Genomic DNA, 17,938 nt, shown 5'->3' with positions numbered 1-17,938 from the left:
CAGGGGAATTAAGTATGTTTTTTTCACGGGAATGTATTTGTTAATCCAATTAAAGAAAAACCATCCCTATACAAGCGCGCCGAGTATGTGCGTGCGTGCTTATACATTTGTCCAATATCATATACATATGAATTTATATGTGAGCGTGCATAGTTTATTATGTTCCATTTAAAATTACAAATTCTGAAAATTGAATTGAATATACTTATTCGCTTTTAGATGCACAGCTTTTTAAAAAAGATGTGATGCATACATTTTTTATGATTAATTATTTTATTAACTATTTGTAATTTAAACATCACATTTACTGATAGCCACTTGAGATTTTCTTTATATACCTACTCTAAAAAAAGTTGTAATTGATGCATTAATTATTAACATAATGGTCCTAATTATTTTTTACCACACACACACACATACACACTTATACATACATACAAACAAATAAATATTGTTTTGTTTGTTAACCTTGTAAATATTATGCACGGGAATTGGAATAATTATTTATAGATCTTTATTGATTTGGCTCTCTTTTATGAAGTTTAATTGAATATTTACACTTTTTAAAATTGACTTCAATATCTAAAATAGTCATCTATCTAACTTTTGAAAGAAAAGCTCTTCTTTATATGTGAAGTTTCTTTGGATTATGACTGGGGTAGCTATCTTTTCTTTAACCCTTCCGTAATTGATATATATGTAACAGTAAACTGTTCTATTTTACTGTGAAATGTTGTGTATTTAAACGTCAAGTTTAAAGTTTGTTAAAAAATAATTAAATGCACTTTTAAAAAACTGTCAAGAAAAGCATTAATCTTTAAATCTGTGGTTAAAAAATTGATAATTGTTATCATTTTCTGAAGGTGTAAAATTGGTTCTGCAAAAATAAAGGCTTGAACCTTATTGCAAGGTATTGTCAAACTCCAGAAGAAGCTCACGTAATATTCAAAATCTTCAAAAAACGCAAAATATACTTAATTTTTAGAAAAACTGGGGGTAAGTGTGTATGTGTGGATGAGGGGTTTAAGTCGACCATCCACTTTCCATTTGGGGGGCGGAGGGGAGAAGATATTTTTTCTATGTGGTACTCTTCTTGGGAGGGTGAAGGTACCCTCCTCAAATAGTTATTAACCTTCCCTGGAACTATAATAAGCTTCACTGTAAAGGAGAACCGTATTGGTCCAGTGGTTAGCAAGATCTAAAGGATTATTACTAAGACTTAAAATCTAATGTTGTAATTTTATGCAATTATTATAATTATAACCTATTATTTTTCAAGCTATAAATTATCGTGGAAACAATTGCACAACCTTTCTTTATAAAATATGACAACAATGCTGTTCTTTACCTTCAGTTTTAATATATCGATTTACTTTGATAATATTTTATAAGTTTACCCTTGATTATCACTGTAGGTACACAATATACGAGAAATAGACTAATAAATTTGAGAACAAATAAGAAAAAGTTAAGGTGATTTAAAGTTTAGATTAATATCTAAATTCTCACATAGTTTTAGTAGCTCAGCTACTCGATGACTATGATATCTTTACGTCCTTCATATTTGTTTTGAACTTTTTAAAAATTCTATTAAAAATCTAAAAGAAACCTTTTTGTTCTTTTTATCAAACATGCATTATGAACAAAATTGCACTTTACCTAAACCTTTTAATAAACTGTTTTTTTTTTAAATTTAAGTAATTTTTGTTTATAGTATATTTATGCAAATTTAAAGATCTAAATACCTCACGAGCTTAAGGGGGGGGGGGGGTTTTAATGCAACCATCTCGTAATCAATGTATAAATGGCACTTAGAATTCGAATTTGGATCTGAAATTTTGCATGAGTAATCCTTGGTAGGTCTATTTTCCCTAAATTGAACAAAAAGTTGGAAAAGTAGCGGCTAACGGCTGGCGGCTCATCCGTTTAGATATTTGTTGGGTATTTTCAAGCGAAATCTATCACGAAACCTCTCTCCACATAATGCTCTTTTCCGATCCAAAACGTTTTCAAACGGTTCTAGCCGGAAATTGCTGGTACTAGAAATCTAAAAAATATTTTTTTGTATCATTTCACATAATTTAAATCAAAAATATGTTTCAAAAAGTTGATTTCTACGTAATTTATGAAGAATTGCCCTAAAAATAGCCAAAAAAACAGCTAAACGGCTGAGCCGTTAGCCGTTACTTTTTCAACTTTTTTTTTCAATTTAGGGAAAATAGACCTACCAAGGATTACTCATGCACAATTTCAGATCAAAATTCGAATTCTAAGTGCCATTTATACATTGATTACGAGATGGTTGCATTAAACCCCCCCCCCCCCTTAGTTTGCTTTCAGTTAGGACTGACAATGTTTTACATGGCCAGAAATAAGTTTACTATACCTAAATATTTATTTTTTTTACTCATTGATTTAAATGTTGCTTTTGTCAAATATCATGCATATAACAGACATAGAGTTCATAAAATAATATTTTCATAAAAAAAATATTTGATTTGAAAACCTTGACAATTTGTTAAAACCAGAAAAAAATGGTAAATCCTTGATATTTGTCAGGGAGACAGGGATAGGGAAATGACCATTAGACTAATATTTTCCTATTTCTTTTGCGTTGAATTATCTCTTTAAGGTTAGGGGGGGGGGGGGGCGTGTTCATGGGCATGGGCGAGGAATATGTTTAAATAATTGTCCTCTCCCTTACAATTATTCAATGAATTTTTACTGTTGTGGAACTTTAGCATTCATACAAGAGCGTTGAATACTTTTTTAGCAGATATTTTCACGATTAACACTACCTTTCCTTAATAATGGCAGTTTGAATCCTGCTCAGAACCAATACAAAGCTTCTCTTACTTACTTACAAAATGAATAAATTACAAATACCTAACTGCTCTAGTATCCTAAAAACAGTTTTTTGTAAACACCACAAGCGCTCTGGGAAATTCTTGACAGGCTATAAGCCGAGCAAAAATTATACTTTAACAAATCAATTTTGCAAATTATTAATTTTTTTGTGTGCAATTTATAATAAAATAAACTACTTTAGTTACTAAACTGCCATGGTTGGTTGTTAAAAGTTTGGTTGTTTTAAATTCATACTTACTCTATATCCTGCCAAAAAACTAACAAATAAATATAAGATTAACACATAATACCTAAACTCAACTTCAATACGTTTTTACGCTCAAACATTAAAAATATCTTATATTATTTAAAGAAAGAAAAAACTCTTCTATAGGTAGGTATAAAAGATTGTTTCTGTTTTTATGTTTTTTACCGTGTCAATATATTTTCCATTGTCCAAACCTGTATTTCATTGTATTTTTTTTATTAATAAATTGCATAAGTAATAATATTTTTTTTTTCAGTTGGAAATCTTCAGAGAACAAATACTGGAGGACAATTAGACCGTGGCGGGATGCGGCGGTCAATATCGGCGTCTCGGGGCGGTCCCGGCGCCAGAATTGTTAAAAAGTCGCGGACAGTGCAAACACAGCTTACACTTGATGCAGGTAAATAATGATCACTTAATCGATATATTATTACTTGGATGTTAAACCAGATTTTCATGTTATCTAATAAAGTGAAAATCGCAGCGGGCTAAAGTTACGATACCCCCAACCACCCTTTTTTTAGCCTTTCCCCTCCCCTCCTACTGGATGAACGAATTAAATTATAGAAGAAATAGCAACCCTTTTATGTGATCTAATCATCTGATTGATCTGATTTTTGGTATTTTGATTTCTGATTTTGATTAATGAAAAAAGCTATCCATCTCAGACGTACGGACGGACGGACGTACGGTCCAACCCTAATTATAAAATTAAAGTTATTTTTCCCTGTCATAATTTTCTTGTATATTTTACATCTATTCTTAGAACATAGGAGGTCTTCATAACTAGTTGGGACGTTATCAGGGAGGAAGGGGACATTTTACTCTACCCAAAGTTTTTCAACCACGTCATCAAAAAACCTTGTAGGTACTTTTTTCTTGAATGAACTAGAATTAAGATAAAAAGGGATTGTCTTTCTTGGTTTATTTATACAGAAGCATGCTGTTATTATCATTATTAATTATATTATATTAAAGTCCTATTTTCAATGCAGAAAACTAAAGTTAAATTATTTTTCATCAAGTTCCATGATATCCTTGTCACTGGTTAAGAATGACAAGATCAGACATTTAATAATTTAATTTTTAATGCTTAGTAGTTCTTTCAAGTTCTCATTGCAAGGTTGTTGTACCACGCCCATTTTTTAATGACCGAATCCTTGAGAAAACAAGGATTACAACATCTAAAGCGAAGATTAATCAAACAGACAAAAATACAAAATTATAACCTAACTCATTTTAATATGTTAACACTCTTAAAAAATCTTTTTCTGTCAGAAAATTGTATTAAGTGTTGTCATACTTTATGGATTACATTAACTGTTGCAGTAATTAGCATAAAAGGTTTGAAATCCTTAGGACTAGTTCAAAACTAACTTTATGTAATTTATAATCAAAAAATAAAATACATTTATTAAACTATCATTTAAATAAAAATTCGAAAACAATTTTGCATAAACACAGAGGCCAAAGCCTTGCGCTATGATTTGATTCACTTGATACAAATCTTAATTGCTTTTTGGTCATAAAGTTGGTGTTTATACCATAAAACGCAAAAAAGTTAAGAAGCATTGATTTGATTATGAATAAAAATTAAAGAGTTTTAAATTAATCTAAAAACAGGATATTCTTTTTTGGATTGATCTCTTAATATTTTTAAATTGTTTAACATTTTTAATATTCAAAATTATCTTTTATATATAACTTCTTCTAAGACTTTGAATATTTCTTTAATTATCATACACTAGTGGCTACGCCACAATGGGCTTTTAGGGACACATGAGACAGGATTGGGGAGGGACAAAGACTCCCACTTTTAATTTTAGGAGTTTTTTCCCAAATGTGTTTTCACTTTGGAGGGTGAAGTTACCTTTCCACAAACTAGTCAAAAACCTTCCCTGTAAGGAGAACCATATCGGTACAGCGGTTAGCGAGATCCTTTCCTACATACACACACACAAACAGATAAACATCCCCAGACTTGAATACGCCTTTTATCTGCATTTTTTTTATGTAGTATTACGAAAACAGTCTATAGTTACAATTTTATGTTACGCTTAAGTTCTGGAAAATTTCATTTTCTTTCATTTTATAATTCTCATCTTTATTCCATAATTTTTAATCAAATTTTCTGATCCAAACAAAAGGCAGTTGTCAACTATTAGGAATTTTGATATCTAATTTCATTATTGGATAAACAAGGTCAATTTTGTCCACTAGTAGCGGAGCTATAATAAACTAACAATATTCCAGTATACTTGAATTCAGATAAATGTTAGGTTTAAAACAAATATTTATTTGGTTTACATAGCTGGACCATAAGTGTTGGTTGTCTATTAGAGGGGCAACTCAGTTGATTTTTAAATTAAATTATGCATTCACTAGTCATAGATTATCTACGCCACAAAGAATTAAGTTCATTTTATTTTTTTATTTTACTCTTTGAACTTGAAAATTATTGGAGCTTTTCTACTCTAAATATGACTTTCCAATTTTTTTTGTTTTGGGCGGAGTTTTATTACTTATCAAAATAATTAACTTGATGTATAAGACGATGCTATTATTCTATCTGTTAAAGAAAATGCAGTATTTAAATGTACTGTTGATTTTAAAATGTTAAAAAACTATGAGATGATTTTAATTTACTTTTGGTTAGGAATATTTGATTGTCACAATGAACAAACGTGTCCTTGTTTCTAAAAATAAATCAGTTGTTAATTTTCAAATCAATTGGCTTTTTAATTTTCTCGTTGAAGTTTGGAAAAAAATTTTTAATTGTTATGGTTTCCTGTTGTAACTCTTAGTTCCCATGTTGATTGAAACAATGTCCAGTGTTCATACATTTTGTTTGATATTAATAGTACAAATGTGCAAATGATTGATAATGTTGTATGCAATTATCATTAGAATGATTTCTCCTACTCGATTGATTTGAGCTTTTGGCAATTATCTTTTAGTTTAAGGTTCTTCACTTTCGTGGCATTTATAGCCAAGCAAAGGGTAATCCAACTATTATTTATTAAGTAACTAAATTTCTGAATGTTATGCAGCCCTTGAATTAAAATAACTTTATCACATTGTCTTAAGTGAGTTTACTGTCGAGTCAAAATAAATTTTCACGCACCTGATGAGGCAATTTTAGCCTATAAAACTATTATAAATATAAATGCTTTTTTAGTTGTTTTGTAAAAATATTTTTTTTTTTTTTTTTTTTTTTTTTTTTTTTTTTTATTATTATTTGATTCTTTATTTGCCTTTATCATTTACATACAAAGATTACATTAAAAGTATAACAATATTAATTTAAGACTCATTTAAAATATTCAAGTTGGGTAAAAATTGTTTATGTACACATATATAAAAGAATATCATTTCAAAATTACATTGGTTAAATAAAAAAGATTTTTTACAATCTGTGACATTCCCTTCGTTCAGTCATATTTTAATTCCTCAGATTATAATGGATCACATTTAAGGTGTGATTGGCAGACTGAATAAAGAAAGGAGGGGCAGGGACAGTTTTATTAAGAGCAGAATGCTCTAAAACTGTTAAGTACAAGGGTCGCCAGAGGATGAATTAAGGATAATTTTCGACTGGTCCCTTACCTTATTATTGCCCCTATAACTCAAGTCACAGATCCTGGGCAGGGACAGTTTTATTAAGAGCAGAATGCTCTAACATTGTTAGGTACAAGGGTCGCCAGAGGATAATTTTCGACTGGTCCCTTACCTTGGTATTGCCCCTATAACTCAAGTCACAGATCCTGTGGTATTCCCCTAGCCCAGTCATCAATAAAGCCTCCAAAAAAAAATAGTGTATCACATATAAGATGTGTTTAGCAGACTGAATTAAGATGAGAGGGGCAGGGACAGGTATTCTGATAATAGACAGCTCTGACCCTGTTAGGTTTAAGAGTCGCCAGAGGATCATTATCGACTGGTCCCTTACCTAGGTATTTACCCTGTATAGCATACTTGAGCTGACTAACCGACAGAGTAGAAATAAATTTTATCCAGGGTCAAATTGTATTGTTGTTAATTTTTCATATCCTAGCTTATAACTTTTATTTTTAAGCAAAAATTTCCTTTGAAAGGAAATGAATTCAAGTAGATTTGAATTTAATGGAAGCTTTTTTTTCAGTCTTGACTGAAAGATGAAAAATAACACAAGAATAATTTCGATATTCAATACAGTTATGAGGTTACTGGTGAGCGTTTTTGGAACTCCTACTAACAGCCAGCTTGACTCAAAATTATGTTCAATATTTTGTAGAAGGTTTGTGAAGTAGTTGGCAGTAATACTAGTGGTGACAGGACAGTCCAGATAAAAGTGCTGGGCAGTTTCTTTGGGTGCGGGTAGATTCCTGTCCAGTCTACAAAGTGTACATTCTGGAGACTCTGGCCTAAAATTAGCGATATTGGCGTTAAAATAGTGAAAATTGTTTATTGATTTAAACGAGAAATCTCTTATGTTTATAGGAATAAAGGACAAATTCCAAACTTTTTGCCATTTACGCTCTCTCTCTATGTCAAATTCTCTGATTTTCGCCCAGTTATACCTATTTAAATAAGTCTTACACTTTTCTATCCTCTATTCATCATTTGATAAGAAGTAACGAAAATGTTTTGACTTTACTTTTGGCTTTAAAAACAGGGAACTAATTTTAGTTTGGGGTTTTGAAAGTTTACACCTATATATAGCAATATTGTGCTGAACAAATCCCCTAAGTCTCAGATATTCCATGTAATTAAAATTGACCTTTGATTTGATGTTAAAGTTTCTATAATCTAGACATACATTATCAGTATTTAAAAGGTCTCCAAAGCAAATTAACTTAATATCATTTTCATAACGTAACCATGTTGTTTCTGTAAAAATAGCCCTGCTTACCATTTGTTTATCACTATTACAAAAATAATCATTTTTAAAAATTCTCATGTCTTTTATATTGTCATGTTTTAGCCAAAATGAATTTGAAAATATTGTATATGATTCAATAATTCTTGATAAAATGGGATTAATATTCTTATCTAATTTTTCATAAAAATAAAATGGATCATTTGCTTGGCATCTTGTATTTTTTAATTCTGAAGACCAAGTATCAACTATGGATAAAGATTTTTTATACATTAAAATATCTAGAGATCGTAAAAAATCTGTTACTTTTGGTATTCCTAAACCTCCATTTTCGGCACTTGAAAAGATTTTGGATTTAGCTATTGGTCTACTTTGACATAAGAAAGAAATAATAAGATTTTCAATTTGAGAAATTATTTCTTCAGATGGATAGACAACTGCCCCTACATAATTCAGTAAAGGTAACATGAATCCCTTTATAATAGCAATTTTACCAGGTGTAGTAAGGTAGAAAAGTGCCCAAAAATTTCTAATTTTTGACATTTTAGTAACAATTTTGTTCCAATTATATTGCATATTTAAAAGTTTTGAATCAAAATGTAAACCTAAAATATCAAATTCATCAACCACGTCAATTCTAATTACATCCAACTCCCGAAAAAAATCATTTGATGGCTTCCTACCTATTATACAAATTTTAGTTTTGTTAACATTTGTTCTTAAATTAGAAACTTGAGCAAAGAAAGTAAGAATTTGAAAAATAGTTTTCAAAGCAATGGCAGTTGGATTAAATGCAACATTGCAATCATCAGCAAATGCTGATTCAGGGTCAGGCTGTTTGTCAGTGTCAGTCAATTTAAAAGGTATAGCTCTTGGTATTACAATTTCATTGTTAATTGATAACATAATTAATAATGGGGTAAAAATATTTGCTGGTATTGAAAAAGCTTGATAATTCATTCATCATTTACACTCAGTGCGGAATTTTTATTGTTTCTATTAAATTGGGAACTAAAGCCGAGCTTTAGCTTTGTAGAAAAATTGGATATAGGATATACGTGGATATAAAGACAGGGGAAAATTTGTCGTCATTTTGGTTGCTAATATGAACCTCATTTATTGGTCAGTTCGTTCATGCAGTAGGGGGGAGAGGGGAGGCTATTACATTTTTATTTTGAAGATAAAGAATGGTGTAAGGTATTTTTTTTGTCCCCTTTAGGGTCAGATATACCTTTTTTTAAAATAGTAATATATATGATGATGTTAAGACTCGGAGCTTACTACCAACGTTCTCGTCTTTTACGGACATGAATCGAACCCCAAGATGTAAAAGTATTCAATAATCAACCCTTCAATACTGTACTGCGGTTGTGCATCATCCATATACAATGAGAGCACGACAGTATTAATGTTTTGTTAAGGAATGGACAATGAGGATGTGGTAGACGGTGCCAGTACTGTTCAATTCCAGGTATTAAAATTTTTTACCTCATTTTATTTTTGTAAATATTTTTTAGGGGTAGTTCCATGTCAGAGATTTCAGGAGATTAGGTACTTAGCACACTTTATGTATGGTGGTTTGTTCAAATCGGGGCCAACTTACTGATTAAATGTATTTTATAAGTAAATGCTTTTTTTAAAAACTACATGGTAAAAATTATGGTTTTCCTTTTCTAATTTCTTACTGATTAAGAATTAATTCTTGAGCTCTTTCATGGAACTATCACTTTGACGGCCAAGAAATATATAACAAAGGGAAAGTTGTATGAAGTGCATTTAAAAAGTTTGAGTGCAAGCACAAGTTGCAAGAATACCATCTTACATAAATAAACATATACTTTTTTACTACAATGAAATGCAATCAATTAGACACCATCAAAATAGTCAAAATACTATTTTTGTAAAAAAAAACAGAACAGTCATTTATCCAAACAATATGATTTTCACGTCTTTATATTTTTAAAACTACCTGGTAGAAAATTGAAATTATTTCAAATATATGTCCTATAGATATAGTTTAAACTATTGAACATAAAAAATATGCAGTTCACTAAATTCAAGTTGAAATGCAATTCGTGCAACTCTCCCTTTTTGGTCTACATTATAAATCCTGTTTGGCCAACATTTCAGACAGTTTGGCAAATGTAACAGGATGCATATAGCACAGTCTATACATTTATGCAATAGTTATATGTTATATTTATGTAATAAAAGACTAATAAGCAATGATTATGTTTAATGCTTTCATTATTTTATTTGAAGTTAAATACGCTTATTTTTGTTATTAATAAAATACTTTTTTTCTAATTTTATAAAGCTTATTTAAAATTCACAGTTGAATTTCAAAATATATCACAAATAAAATTTATCCAAAGAAAAACCATTGTGTCTTTTAATATCGGTATAGCGGTTAGCGAGATTTTTCGGTACAGACAGACAGAGATCCTATTGATTTTGTATCAGGATTAACAGATCGATATGATTATGGAGGCAGAATGTTTTCTTAAAGAATACATACAATCTTATTTACTATTTAATAATTATTGATGTATAATTTATTTACATCAACTCATTATTTGCTTCCACAGTTCATTTCAAAATCTTATTTTCACTCAAGGAATTTCATGTTAGACTAAATTACAAAACAGCAAAATTGTTTATTGTAATAGTAGTAAACTTCAATGTAATGTCAATTCAGTAGCATTGAAATTAGGAATCTAAAGGGATAAGATAATTGCTGATAAATTGATGTACATCTCCATTAATGATTCACAAAATTACCCATCCTGTAGATTTAGTGGTTGAAAAGTTTAAAAACTTAACCAAATGAACCAGAAAACTTTAGGGACTAATGTAATAAGCGGCCCAATGTCCCATTCCTCCCTGATTGAAATCCCACTCGGAACACTTATACAAAAGTCTTGCAATTAAAGAGACAGATTCATTTCTGAATTTAAACCTTTACAATTGATGTGGGAACACTTTTTTGATAATTTGTTCCCACAATCTCTGAAGCTTTTACAAGTGTCATCTTTCTTCTATTAATTTGCAATTATCTTTCTTATAAGCATTCTAATAACCATGGATGTAAGCTTTTAACGTTTCCAATTATATACTGGATATTACAATCAATAGGGCTATATTAATGTTTATTCTTAAGCAAGGCCCACTTCACAGTGAGATCCAGTGGGACATCCAAAAAATTTAAAATTGACTTTTATCTATCCTAGGAATTAATAATGGCTGTAAGTAGACAGCTAGAAAAGAAATTTTTAAAAAATATTCATCTTTGGCGGATTTATGCCATTTTTAAAAAAGGTAGTGAAAAATTTCTTTTCAGTTTTGATGATTTTCCAGATTTTTTTACACAATTTTTTCAAAGCAACAAAAAATACATTTATGTTCATCTTATGAAAATAATTTTTGATTGAGGTACTTTTCAGATACCTGTACCAATGTCTAATTAAAGAAAAATTTAAAAAAAATATTTTTTTGGTGGTGTAAATTGACATTTTGTGAGAAAATTTCACCAAAAATATTAAGATTTTTAACCCCAAAAAATCAGTTTTCTCCATTTTACCCAAAAACGGCCAGGATGCCCCGGGTTTTGCAATAATAATATTAATATGCAACATGTATTGTGTTTAAAACAGTTTTCATAACCTGGGGCCTCCCGGCCGTTTTTGAGTAATTGAGCATTTTACATTGCATGGTTTGAACAATTTCGTTCTTGTTAATTTGAAATTTTCCCTCGTTAGAGGGGGAAGGAGTCATTTTAGAGCCCAAAGTCATCTCTGCAATGTTTTCTAACTTTTTGAGGCGGAACTTTCTTTACTTATGCATTATTTGCCTCCGGCCAACCGTTTCGCCGTTATTTGCCGCCGTAGGTGTGATTTTTAACGATTTTTGCCGTTCTCGCGGTTTTAATGGACATTTAAGGGAACAAGGAGTCCTTAAAAAAAGATGACTTATAAATACTTTTATTTTAGCAATTAAATTTGCTAAATTTCATGTGTTCTGAAAAAAATTGTATTTCTAACTGGTTTTGGTTCAGCAGAAATTCAAATTCGGGGATTAATTATAATATTGCAAAAACATTATATATGCGTCTGAGAGAGAGAGAGAATTACGTTTGAGAGAGAATATAATATAAGCAATTATGTTTATATTCTTATACAAACTTTAAATGAAGATAGCTAGACTTAGAATAAAGGTATTAACACAAAATCAAAAGTGTTTTGAAAATTATGTTATTGTTGTTTATATCTGTAAAAAAAAACATTAGAAAACATGCCTTATTAGTGTCCTATTTTACTTATACTGGACCTACCTAAAAATGCCGGGACTCGAACTGGGTGCACCTGACGCTATATTCATGTTCACAAACATTGTTTGCATTGAAGAAATATTTACATAGACGTTTATTTTGTTAAAATATTCCTATCCTAACTAAAGTTATGAAGGTTTATAGATTTTTTAAAAATAGGGTAGCTTCGCTCCTCCAAAACCGCCAGACGTACTTACCAAATGCACATTAGAAGTTAACAGAAGCAAAATTTATGTTATTTTTGAGTTAAAGCAAAAGAAATTACATCATTTCGTCAAATACAAGCTTTTTTATTGATGTTTACTTTTGTCTACCCTTAATGTCCCGTTTTTTGGCAAAAGATCCCACTGTGCACTTGGGATACAAGTGCAATTTGCTTGTCTTATTTAAGTCCCTCTTTACTTTTTTTTCTAAAGCCAATGGTTTGATAACATCCATATTTTTACAAATCCAATGTTTCTCATCGTAATTATGATTAAGAATTCACGTTTGATTTATGGAAATTATATGTTCAAGATTTCATTTTTATTTGAATTTCTCATATGCATTTTATCTATTCTTTGTTTTTAAAGTTAAAAACATCATTATTTTTAGTAAAAAGAATGAAAATTTTTACAGGTATTATAAAAATCGTTCTTGTTCAGAGGTTAGATCTCCATTACAGCTGATTAATTAGATAGAGCTGTTTATGAAAGCGTTCCTTTTACATAGTATAAAGGATTTAAAACTTGACCTTTGACAAAAACAATTATTATAATTTCCAAAATAATGTCAATTAATCACCAAATATGACATTATCATTTTATGTATAGATTTAATAATGCACTTTTCTATATCAACAAGGAAGGCTTGATTAATCAGAGGTTTTCAGTTGGACGGACAATTGAACATATCATAATTATGAAGTAGCTTCCCTAATATTAAAAATGCAGCCTATGTACAAGGAAACTATTTTACAATCAGCCAAGCATTCAAATTTTAAATTTTACACCAGATCAATTTTGCTTCAAGTTAATGCAGGGACATGAGGGATAAAAAAAATAATCCACAACACTTTTATCTCCCTAAAATTTACCAGTTACAATAGTCCTCCAAAGGGGTTAGTGGTTAATGGTGTTTCACACTGAAACTCCTTATTTTATTCCCCTCAAAAAAAAGCTTGAACGTCCATGCCATGACAGTTTCTAACAGCTAGATAACTGGAGGAAGGTTATTTCTTTGTTCTATCCCTGCATCCCTGGGTGTATATCAGTTACAGATAATCCTTTAATTGCTTTATTTCAATTCCTAGCTGTTTATAAAATACAGAAAATTTCAAACTTAATTTTTAGAAAATGATAAAAAAGTACCTGTACTTTATAAGATTGAGAAAGAGTGATAAAAATGTTTAGATATTTGATAAACTTATTGTACTAGATTTTAGGATTGGGTTAAATAAAACCATAGTTTAGCCTAAAACTCATCATTGACTATTATCAAGCTTTTTTTAAAGACTAGAACTGCTAATGTTTTGCCTGTTAAGAAAGAAAAACTTATCTAAACAGAACAGTTGAAAATAATAAACAAAATGTTATGCCTGTGGTAACTTTTTTGCTGAAATTAAAATTTTGTTTTAAATAAAGTAATACAATGTCATTTTAAAGGTATTTCTTTTGACTGGAGAAAAAGTTGAAGGTAAAATAGATAGACATAGCTTTGTCCATCACATAAACAATCATCATTTAAATTTTCATTGATTTTCCTTGTTCAAAACTTGATAGTTTTGTATGAACTCCCAAGATGGCAGTATTTTAAGTTGCACACTCTATACAATTCAAATCTGCTAAGCCAGAAAAGAAGGACGTTTCTTCATTTCTGTTTAAATATTAATATTAGATTTTACACACCAAAAGGATACTTCAAGAAGTCTAACTAATTGAGATTTTTTTGAAGATTTTAATAAGTTTAGGTTAATTTTAAAATTTTAAGATAGCTAGAAAAAAAATAATGTACTTAAATGCTTATCAATTGCTTTGTGGCTTTAAAAAAATTCTCCATCAATAATGATAAAGATTAACATCTATCTTGGAAAGAGCTTTGTTTACTATCTAAACTAAGTATTCTTGAGGGAAATATTCCATCTAATCAAAACACTGTTTTTAATGGACACTATAAAAGGCACTGGAAGGGTTAGATTGGATTGTGCTAAGATTAAGGGAACAAAATTCTAAGGGAAAGGGATCAAGGGATAAAGTAGATTAAGAAATTCTTGCAATTTTGCAAAGGTGTCAACTCAATGTCACTAAAAGATAAGAAGTACAGCAAAAAATGCGAATAATGCAACGTGATAAAAAATTACAAAATATCAATGTAAATTCTAAGCTATATTGTATAGGTTAAATGAGATAACTGGTAAATAATCTCTAGGACCTACTAATATAAAAAAAATCTCAGTCCCTTGCGGGGCTTTTATTACCCTTACTAAACCTAACCTTGCCTGAAAAATTGTCATATCTTTTTGTTACAAATAAAAAGAAATTTCTAGTTGCAATTCGTTGAAATCTATCCCTCTCAAATCCTCTATAAAATTAGTTTTTTTTCAGTACACATAAATCACATAAAACCACTAGCCCTTTCTTGTGTGTAACTTATAAGAAAACTATGATGATTAATTGCCCTTAGAAACCTTCCAATTCTATATTGTGCATTTCAATTTATCACACATATCATGCCATTTTGGCGATATCAATAGTCACTGTTATAGTATGATATCAACACTGTAACCAGGTTGTTTGTTATTAAAGTTTAATGTTATACCTTAGTTTTAGTAACTCTAGATAAGGCTTTTTGCTTGTATAGTTTATTAAGCTCAAAAATGTCACAAATAAAAGGATATGAGAACTCTATGTTTTGTTAACTATCGACTACGCCACTAGCATCTAGGGCTATGCATTCAAAGTAGCATAAACGAACTAGATAAATAGCTTAAAACCATAACGGGATCTATATGAATCTTACCTAAAATAGATTTTAGTAATGAGATCTTAAGCTTTAGACAAAAAAAAACCTTCCTACTTTATATAATAGGCTATATGTTAATAAAATAGATTAAACACATGACTAATGGGAGTAGAAAGATAATTTGTTGCCTCATAGTCTTCTTAAATTATTGCTGCAAAAATAAACTTTTTCAAACCTTTCTTACAAATTCCAAATGACTTCTATCCCTGCAAATTACATTTTTGTTTGCGACATTGATATAAAATGTTTTCTCTTAAATTTTCCTTTCATTTTGTAAATGATTGTTTCCTTGTCACATTGATTTACTGCTAGCAGGGGGATTAAATGTTTTCTACTGCGAATAAACACTAATGGCCACGCCCCTAGAATTTGGGGAGCTTCTCTCCAGATGTCTGTTTCGGGAAACTCCGTAAGTCACATTTACTTGGCTTTTCTTTAGAAAAATAGCTTTAAACCTATCCATTAACAATAAAAAAAGCAACATTGGTTGAAACATCCTTACATTTTAATGCTGTAAAGTTGCATAAAGTGCTAAAAGTCAGAAATGTGTAATACTGAACGCACAAAAAATTCAAAACTACAATCACAAAAACTGTTTATAATTCTTTTAAACACAGCTATATTCATTGAAACACAAAGTTGCAATTTAGTTAGCAAATGTTATGCACCAATGGATACGCAACCTTCTTGTTATTTGCAACTAATGACAGTTTCTAAAAACATTTTATCAATATTGTCACATAGCATAATCATTATCATAGATTGTAAATTTATTGTGGTATTGAGTGTAAAATAACTCTTGAATACTTTAATTCAAACAATTAAAAACTTGCAGCTTCTATGTTTTTAAAAAGCTGCTATTTTTTTGTTTATCTAAATAGCACATATTCCAATAGGTATTATAAATCTTTAATATTTTTGACATGATTTACATATGTTTAAAAACAAAAATTATAATTATTTTTGAAGACTAAATTCTATCATATCGTTTACGCTAGATTTTACTTTTAAAATCTGCCAAAATTTTGACATTTTGTGTCAACACTAAATAATTTTATTTGTGCCGAATCCTTTCAAATTCAAACCTTTATGTAGTGCCTGCTGCTACCTTCTAACTTCATCAGAATATTTAATAAGCTTTATGTAAATTGTTTCATTTATGCATTTTAACAAAAAGAATTAATATATTCAAAGAAAAGTATGTTTAAGCTCTTGACAAAAACTGCTTAGTTTTCTGAAAAAGCGAATTAATAATAAAATATGATGTAAGAACAACGTTTAGGCTTAGAGATTAGTCCTTTTTATGCTTAATGTTATTGCTTATTTTATTTTGTTTATCACCTAAGATTACTATATTGTTGAAAAATTCAATTGAATTGGTTGAATCCAAAAAGAGAAATATTTCCTTTTTTAGTTACGGATAAATTACGGATAAATTTGATTTAACGATCTTTGACCTATCATTAGTTTTACTTTTAAGAACACTTTTTCTATAATATTAAACTCTTTTCCGACCATATAGTAACCAAAATTATTGTCCAATCACGTTCGCAAAAAAATCAAAACTTTATTTTTGCATTATACTCACTCTTTATGTTACTTGCTTTTGTGTCTTTTTGTCAAGGATTTTTGCTAAGCATTAATTTGCTGATATTGCAATTTTGCGAACTTGATTGAACACTGCATTATTTTGTTTATATTTCCCCTGCACGCGCCGCTGCTATGCATATGCTTTATCCTAGGTTTGGCTGCCTGACCTGCTCGGCGAAGAGACAGATAAAGTTGAGACACATGTAAGATATATTTTTTGTTTTGTTGCACTGCAGGGAGGTTAATCGTGAAAAATAAGCTGTATTCTTACGTTTTACCTCCCTCTATCTATTTTTTGAAAGCCAATAGATGATAAATGTTATTTAAAACTTTTTATCAGGTATAGTCCCTTTCGTGACAACGCCTCTTAATGGGCGTTTCGTCATATTTTCATAGTAGTTTTCCCTCTATTTCTAGCTTCTGATTGCAATCACCTAACCTAAAATAACCTATCAAAAGCTACTGTGAAAATACGACGAAACGCCCCTTAAGAATCGTTGTCACGAAAGGGACTATGCCCCTTTTTCTTAAAATGCAGAAAAACAGAGGGAAAAATCAACAATTTTTCTATAATAAAAGCAGTACAAATTGTGGACTTGTTTCTCTTGCTTATTATGATTGTGGTCTGTTATCTTTTTATAGGCTTTCAAAAGAAAATCTTAGATCTATTAATCTATTTTTTGAAAACAAAATTAATTACAACACCGTAAGTATTTGTGTTATGAAACCAACATCCAGGGAAGGATAGGACAATGTCATTAAAATAATTTTTATAAACTCCCCCCCCCCTGTATCATCCAGCCATTAAAGACAGACTTTTACATATAATAATGTTGAGAAGATTAATTTACCGTCCATTATACTATCTCTTTATCCTGGTTTAGCATCACAGATGGTTAAAATATGTAAGTAATTTTTACAGTCCGCTTTAATTTCTAATTTATAGCATAGTTTTATTTATCCCAATGCTTTTTATCTCCTACTAGCGACTGCGCCCCTAGCATCTAGAGACTCGACCGTTTAAAATGGCTTATAATCCTCCTGGGAC

The 17,938-nt window shown here is 30.0% G+C and overlaps 1 protein-coding gene across 1 annotated transcript in view; it reads left to right on the top strand.

Moving 5' to 3' along the window:
* LOC145313909 (uncharacterized) overlaps positions 1-17,938 on the top strand; it is a 99,867-nt gene that overhangs the window by 49,970 nt on the left and 31,959 nt on the right. The window contains exons 14-16 of the mRNA XM_080153567.1: positions 3,372-3,515; positions 9,395-9,444; positions 17,043-17,093. Coding sequence (XP_080009693.1) covers positions 3,372-3,515; positions 9,395-9,444; positions 17,043-17,093 — 245 coding nt within the window. The remainder of the gene's footprint in view (positions 1-3,371; positions 3,516-9,394; positions 9,445-17,042; positions 17,094-17,938) is intronic.

This window comes from Acartia tonsa, chromosome 3 (assembly GCF_053477335.1).
Source record: "Acartia tonsa isolate MP-2025a chromosome 3, ASM5347733v1, whole genome shotgun sequence".
Classification (NCBI taxonomy): Eukaryota; Metazoa; Arthropoda; class Copepoda; order Calanoida; family Acartiidae; genus Acartia; species Acartia tonsa.
This window is presented reverse-complemented; position numbering and strand designations above follow the sequence as displayed.